This window comes from Hordeum vulgare, chromosome 2H (assembly GCF_904849725.1).
Source record: "Hordeum vulgare subsp. vulgare chromosome 2H, MorexV3_pseudomolecules_assembly, whole genome shotgun sequence".
NCBI lineage: Eukaryota > Viridiplantae > Streptophyta > Magnoliopsida > Poales > Poaceae > Hordeum > Hordeum vulgare.
The window spans coordinates 476639716-476647538 of NC_058519.1; the positions used below are offsets into that span (position 1 = coordinate 476639716).

The window sequence follows — 7823 nt, forward strand, 5'->3', positions numbered from 1 at the left end:
AGTTAACCTCTCTTGCAATCATGCAATACCCTCCTAGTTGTTTGACGGACTTAAGTTTGGTGGTGACTCTTAGACATTTACTTTTTTAATGGAAAACATGCTTTGCTTTATTGATCAAATACCCTCTCAGTTGTTTGTCGGGCTTGAGTTATTGCTGAATCTTCATTGCAGAAGATAGCTCAAAGTTGGCCAAAAATCTATTGACGAACATATGAGTTGACATAAGGCTTTGATGCTCACCTTCATCAATAAATTTCCAAATTGTAGGCCAAATCGCCTAGAGATAGTTTTTTAGGCTATATATAATCACCCAGGGTTAGTTGATATCGAAAGCTTTGTCTCAGTGTTCATCATAGCTTTTCTCAGTTCACATTATAGCATTTTTTCAATGCAATGTTGGACATGTTGGGCCTACCGCCTTCTTGAAAAAAATCCTAAATTGGTCGTGTAAACTCACAAACCCGGTCTGAGCCCATTTAGGCGGGCCTATATTCCATGCAGTCCCGTCCCTTTTTACATTTCTGCCCCTCGCCACAACTCTCTCTCTGACTAACCCTACACCACAGCGACTATATAAAAGCTTTTCCCAGTCAGAATCTCTAGGGTTCTTCGTTTCTCCCTCGCGCCGCCGCCTCCCTCTCCCGTCCCGGCGCACTTGGGAGCTCGACTTACCCGCGCCGCCCACCATGGTACGCGATCACCACTAGGATAGAGCCTGCTGTTTTACATGCCCTGATGCCGGTGTTAATCTCGTGTGTTGTTTCTCCCAGATCATCTCCAAGAAGAACCGCAATGAGATTTGCAAGTACCTCTTCCAAGGTCAGTACTTCTCAATCCCTGGCGCTCGTAGGCTAGTAGCAACAATACGGGCGTGGTTGATCGTTAGTTGAATTGATTTGATGCACCGAAAGCAACTTCGTTCAGTGCAATCTATAGATCTTTAAAGGAAAAGAGGTGGAGTGTATTAATGTATAGGATTTGATTCGTCGTCAGTGGAATTGTGCATGTCAGGAAGCTTACTATTAGGCTCTCATATGTTTGGTGGGATCATGTTCTCCCCTAAGCTCATATAAGGGGGATTGGGTTCTGGTTTCTCGTCAAAATATGTTCATCAATAAACAAAATGAAAATTCCATGCCCTGGCCTGTGATGACTTTGTACACCAATTATGTACATCAGAAACCAAATGAAAGATTGCATGCTCTGGTTAACTTGCTACACCAGAGATTTTGAAAATTATTTCAAGTGAAGTCACATTAAATCATTTTACCTGATGCATGTATGTGCAATTGCAGAGGGGGTGCTGTATGCCAAGAAGGACTACAACCTGGCGAAGCACCCGCAGATTGATGTGCCGAACCTCCAGGTGATCAAGCTCATGCAGAGCTTCAAGTCTAAGGAATACGTCAGGGAGACCTTCTCGTGGCAGCATTACTATTGGTACCTCACCAACGATGGCATTGAGTTCCTGCGCAACTTCCTCAACCTGCCGTCTGAGATTGTGCCTGCCACGCTCAAAAAATCTGCCAGGCCTCCTGGCCGCCCACTCGGTTCTGGCCCACCTGGTGATCGCCCGAGGTATAGTTCTTGCCCTTTCTCTCGGTACTCTATTGTTATCGACGCCATTGCCCTTGCTGCCTAATGGAAGTGACTACTAACTTTGATTTATGATAGCCGATTGTGGTATATTAAGTATGACTGACTACATTCTGTTTGTATCTTAAGGTTATACCTGTATGTGATTTGACTTAATGGTTTAAGGTGCATGTTCTATTCTGTAGGCATAGCTTTGCATCATTTTTTTTATTGGGAAGCTTTACATCATAGCCATATGAATATGAAAATTGTTTTTTTTTGCAAGGGGTCATGTTAAATCCTGTAACAAACAAAAAAAACTCCCTCGTTCATTCTGTAGACTTGATTGATCTTGCATGATGGTCAGACTTTTTGATGTATGGTGTACTTCAAGTTGTGGACGCCTCCTCTTCCTTATTTGTTAGTCGGTTGGTCCTTTGATTTTATTATGTAAACCACAGCTAGATGTTTGTATTCAGGATTTGCAAATGTGATTTGGTTAACTCACTATGTTTATTTATCCTCTTGATGATTTTATTGATGCTAAGGCAATCTTTTAATGTTGCTTGTTTTGATTGGACCTTTTGTAGGGGGCCACCTCGTTTTGAGGGTGACAGGCCAAGATATGGCGACAGGGATGGTTACCGTGGCGGTCCTCGTGGTGCACCTGGTGACTTTGGTGGTGAGAAAGGCGGAGCTCCTGCAGACTTCCAGCCATCATTCAGGGTAATCAACTTTTCTCCTTGATGAGCTCCGTCTTGTTTTGGTTATATGATTTAGCATAGCAATAGTAATTTACAGACAAGAGATAAATAATCTAGCTTAGAATATCTGTTTGCATATCCGTTCTATACACTGGAGCAGGTTTTCATACCCACCCGCGTTTTGTTTCATGTTCAAGAGTTCCATTCTTAGTTTCATAGTTTGCACTCTTTTCTTTGCCAAAAGGTCTACTTAAATGTGTGTTATTGATACAATTATTGAAATAATACTAGTAATAAAGAAACCTGATAGTACCTGCATGTCTCAGTTGATAAACAATTTCTCTGATTATTCCCACAATTCTTGCAGAGCTCTGGTGGAGGTGGATTTGGCCGCGGCGGTGGCGCAGGTGGCTTTGGCCGTGGTGGCGGTGGTGCTGGTGGCTTTGGCGCTAGCCCAATGGAGTGAACTTCCTCGTAGTTTGGATTTGATGTTTTTGAGTTATAAGTTTTGCATGATGGTTTTATGTAGTGATGTTTGCAAGATCGACCAGTCTACATATCTATAATATGCTATCTTAATTCAATCCAGTAAAATAGCTCTGTGAAATGGTTTAAGCTTCATGTTAATGCTCACAACGAGTTTAAGTGAAAAGTTATCTTTTGTTTTGCAATGTCGTATGCAGTTTTGTATGATGCCTAAACAAAGAATACAACTAGTGTCTGAAATGGTTTTGTCTGAATTTTTTGGAACTCTCGAATACACACAAGTTCCAACCAAGTACCTACATCTGTATAAATATATAACCATTGTAGTTACTCCACACCTCTCATATACTATTATGATATAGTATATATACTAACTTATCTCTACTATTAAAGCAGGATGTGCGGTTGTGATGGTTCAACCTTGCTCCTCTCCACGTAAAGAAAATCGGCAATCCTCATGTAAAGAAAAAAAGGACAGAAAAAACCACCTCTATTACGTGATGGTTCGACCTCTCGATCCCCGTCGCTAACGCTCTCTCCCGACCCACCGTCCCGTCGCTCCCACCAACCGACAAACCTTTCTTTTCCCATTCCTGATCCAGAGATCTACATGTCCATCGCTGGACTCCCCTTGTTCCCCTCCAACCCACTCTCCTTCTCGCTCCTCCCTCCCAGATGCACCTGCCTCCCACGCCGACGGCTGCCACCAATTCCTTCCTTCACCTCCCCTTCTCCTGGCCCGTCCACCACCGGATCCGGTCATCGCAGGTCGCCCGACGTCGAGGACCACGTCGGCGACTCCACCGTCCATCTCATCTCGCCTCCGCAGTTATCCCTTACGGCAGGAGTGCGACGTCCCACGACGACCTGACCATCCTCCTAGATCTCATCTCACCAGGGGATGGAGCGAGCAGGGCAAAAGGATGAGAGGAGGACGCATCCGACGGCGACTTGATCGTCCTCCTCGATCTCGCCGGCAACCCCCTGGAGGCCGACCGCCCGCCGTCACTCCTCGTGCTCCTCCTCAACATCCGGTGAGTCTTTCTTCTCCGCGTCCCCTCTGCTCCACAATGTTTTTTTTTGTTCCACAGGCCTTGTGCTTTTCCTCCCGCTGAATCTCTGATTCATTTTCTCTGCTCTGCTCCGCGGGAACTCTCTCTCTCTCGTCACGTAGCGCCTCCAGCAGCAATGCGACGGATCTTCCTCCCTGTGCCACAGACCTACCACCATGGAGACGAATCCACTATGATGGCGTGACGGCTCCACCACTATGGAGACGGATCCACCATGACGACGCCACAGATCGACCACGATGTGGACGGTTGCATCACGATGGCCCCAGAGTTCCACGGTTTTACCACGAAGCCGATGGTTTTACCACGAAGCCGACGGTCCTCTCCATCCCCAGCCCGTGCGCCGACGAGGAGGTCCTGACCCTCATCGGATCTCGTCGTCCCCGTGGACAAGTACTGTCCCGACACAGCCGCTGTCTTCCTCTGCTCCTACGTGGTCGCTGGTAAATGCCTTCTCCCCATCCTAATGTCGTGCATGCTCCACAACTAACCGATTGTAGGTGCTGACTCCATGCAAGAAAATTAAAATACTAGGTGCTGACTGCTGAAACCCAAGTTCCAACATCATTTATATACTCTTGAATGGAAAAAACGAAAAATCCAATCCATGGTTCTCTCTTTTCTGCATCTACTAGGAGACTTCAAAGTGTTCAGTTGCCTTGGTCAATATATATTTTTACATTCTATGTTATTTGCATGCTTATTGATTTGCAATATCAATGAAACTGGAAACAGTGGGTTGCTTATCAGCCTATTCATGACAACACAATAGCTGACAATAGCTCATCGAGGTAGTCATCCTCCTTGTACATTCCTGGCTTCACAAGAACCTGGACTGGTTTGATTTGATAGTTGTGGTAGTGTTGAATTTTCGGATGCAACATTTTGTTGGCAGTTCTTTACTCCAGTGGATTCGCTGAGATAGAAGTAGGAGAGCAAGAAACTAATGGTATCGTTAGTCTAACGACTAATGCTTTATTTTACTATCATCGACCATCTTGGGGATGTGAGTGCATATTTTTTAGTGTGTATGGCTTCAATTTTTTGGTTTTGATATCTACCTAGCTTTTAAGTGACTACTGTTCAAGGGAATTTCCATGTTTGTGAGATAATTTTCTATAAAGCATAATTGTAAGAATAACCCTAGAACCATCTTTACAATCTGATGTTAGTTCTAAATGAAACACCTCATAGTTAACATGATTTCTGGAGATTTGTTTGGAGCTTAGTAGGCTTGAACACGCTGATGTTTATTAAGATGATTTTGGAATGTGCTTTGCTCTCGATGAGACCATTTTTCCTGTAGCAATGCACACGCAGCCCCGAGCCTTAGATTTTAGGTTGTGACATCGTTGGTGATGGCTCATTAGGACCTCACCAAATTTGAATATGATGTGGCTTGCCATGCCGTTGCTGACCTAAGAGAGGTAGGGGTTAACGGACTGGAGTGCGGGATGCGGGAGGTCGACGATGCTAGGGATGATCGCAAGGTTTAGAGGGCTAGCCTACAGCGGAGACGACCGCTTATTTTTTGCGGAGGGGGCTTCCACTCGGGCAAGGGGGCGATGAGGTAGCGAGTGACAACACTTGTTCACCATGGATGGCAGTCGCAAGTGGTTGAAGGTAGAGTTGGGCGGGTCGATAGGGTAGAGAAGAAAAAGGTAGGCGTCGGAAGAATAGAAGCATCACTGGGTTGTCGCGGCGGAGGAGAGGCAAGGGGTTAATGTACTCGAGTGTGTGGGGTGCAAGAGGTCACGGGCACATGTGATGGTGGTAGTATTTAGAGGGATGGTTGGCATCGTCTTGGCGACCTGAAGAGGGGGTGGCATGTGACAACACTCACTAGTTTTAGGGTGGTGGCGGCAGGTGGTTAGGCAGGGAGAGGTAGGCGGTGTTACAGGGTGGATGAAGAAAAGAGCAGCAACAGCAATAAGAAGAAGAATCAGTAGCAGAGGCGGATCATCACTGGTAGAGAAGGGGTAGGGGATTTACTGATTTGAGTCTGAGTAAGGGAGGTCTCCTGTGGCAGAGATGGTGGCATGATTTAGAGGGATGCAACAATTCATGCTGCAACATTTAGAGGGATAATGTCAAAGGGAAGCTTAACTTCATCGACTTGGCTCGTATGACTCCCTATAATAAGCTGCATAGAACGTATGAAAGCTTTACATTTCCAGTTTAAGATCATGCCATGTTCAATATAAAAACATTTGTGGAAGGTGCATGCAGAGTCTCTGATGTATGCTAGCTTAACTTCCTAAGCCACATAGTCATATTTTTAGTACTAGGAGGAGAAATTAAATTAATCTATGCCACCCAATGAGTTGAAGTAGGTTCTCTGTTGTGCTGGGGCAAGCTAAACCAAAGCGAGCAGCCACTCAAGGGAAGTAGCAGTACTCCTATTCCCTCGTGGTTGAGGTAGGTTCAGGTTAAATTATGTGTTGATTCCCATATCTTGCACATGTGCAGGTCTTTGTGCCTGGTCAAGTTGTTCTTTGTCAAGTATTATTTTTGATGCGCCATCTTGTGTTTCATGCCACCCCAGTCAGTTATTGGGACTTCACCCGTCATATCTGATTGGTTGATTTTGTTCCTGATTTTGTGGCTTCTAAAGTTTGAGATTCTAGGATGGAAAAAAATATAGTGACTGAAGTAAACCACTCAGTTCAGTCTGGTGCTAAATTTAGATTTGACTATAGTTTGGTCAATTGGAATTCTAGACTGAGCATGAACCTATCAGATTTGGTTCCCTTTTCCAAAAGAAGGAGATGTTATCTATGCCATATTTGCTGGTATTGGCTGAATTTCTACCCCAGTTGTACAAAAAGGATATGTTGCCTGTGCAAATGAACACACAATGTTTATTATCTAAGGACAAATGCAAAATCGAATATGCATAAGTGTTCTTACATAAATATGCACAAGTGTTCATATATGACCTTGTTTAAGATTTGAAAATAGTACATAGAAGACAATACATGTTTCCTAAAAAAATCGATCGATTTTGCATTTGAAGGTTGCGAATCATTATGCAGGTCACTCCATACGTGCTATAGAGGCTGCCATTATGATGACTCTCACAGAGTTGCTCTAATTTTGTTTCGCGAAAACCTTAAATTTGATGGGAAGGCCTCTACATTATTATTGTCGGTCCTAAATTACATCAAAGACTTGAACAAGGGATGATGCCTCTTTAACTGATTGGTGTGCTTTCTTAGTTCCCTTTCCTGAGTAAATCATAGTGTAGTTGCGTCTTACCTTCTATGTGAGCTTGTAGGTGTGCGATCACTTTTTTGTTTCTTATACTATCCTTGTTTTGTTTCTTATGTTTAGGTTTAGATGTTTTCTTCAACCTGGAGGCTCAGCCAGGTTTTCCTTCCATCTTCTACTTCGACCTCTATTTTTTTCGTGCGGAATGTTAAGCAAAATATCCAAGAGAAGTACAACTGCTCTCGGCTTCAGAAGATACCCTGGAGAAATTTGTGTTGTTGTGTTTTGAATGATGACTCTAGCTATAGTAGAAATGTATTAGGAATGCATGGTCGTGCATATGCATTTCGTGGCTCTGAATGAGGTCAGTATCCCATATTAGCTACGTCTTGTTCATATATTTTTGCCTTTTCTCTCTGCGGTGGGTGGTGGCTGTTTGATAATGGTCCAGTTTAGATGTTTTTATGATACTATCGAGATATGTCACACCGTATGTATTAACTATTGACAATTTTAGTTAATGATTCCTGATATTTATCTCTCTATGGTTGTCCATCCACACAGTAACATGCAACTACTAGGATAAACTGATTTTTGAACTTCCATTCTTTATCTGATATTTAAAAGTTAGCACTTATTGGAAATTAGAATATTAACAATGAGTTAATGTTGGAAATATGCCCTAGAGGCAATAATAATTAGTTACTATTATATTTCTTTGTTCATGATAATCGTTTATTATCCATGCTATAATTGTATTGATTGGAAACACAAT

General features: G+C 43.4%; 1 protein-coding gene and 1 long non-coding RNA gene across 2 annotated transcripts; both read left to right on the plus strand.

Annotated features, from left to right (window-relative positions):
* Positions 1–581: 581 nt before the first annotated feature.
* Positions 582–2931, plus strand: LOC123426730 (40S ribosomal protein S10-1). The gene is made up of 5 exons (XM_045110604.1): positions 582–689; positions 771–819; positions 1296–1578; positions 2166–2301; positions 2647–2931. Exons 1-5 carry the CDS (start codon positions 687–689, stop codon positions 2743–2745), a joined length of 570 nt encoding a protein of 189 aa, XP_044966539.1. The 5' UTR covers positions 582–686; the 3' UTR covers positions 2746–2931.
* Positions 2932–3582: 651 nt separating this feature from the next.
* Positions 3583–7574, plus strand: LOC123430284. The gene is made up of 3 exons (XR_006622909.1): positions 3583–3799; positions 3940–4281; positions 7172–7574. It is a non-coding gene; the product is annotated as an uncharacterized LOC123430284 (long non-coding RNA).
* Positions 7575–7823: the final 249 nt, after the last annotated feature.

Coding starts and splice junctions, on each gene's coding strand:
- LOC123426730 (XM_045110604.1), top strand. Junction 1,579..2,165: donor CCACCTGGTGATCGCCCGAG/GTATAGTTCTTG, acceptor GACCTTTTGTAG/GGGGCCACCTCGTTTTGAGG. Junction 2,302..2,646: donor ACTTCCAGCCATCATTCAGG/GTAATCAACTTT, acceptor CAATTCTTGCAG/AGCTCTGGTGGAGGTGGATT.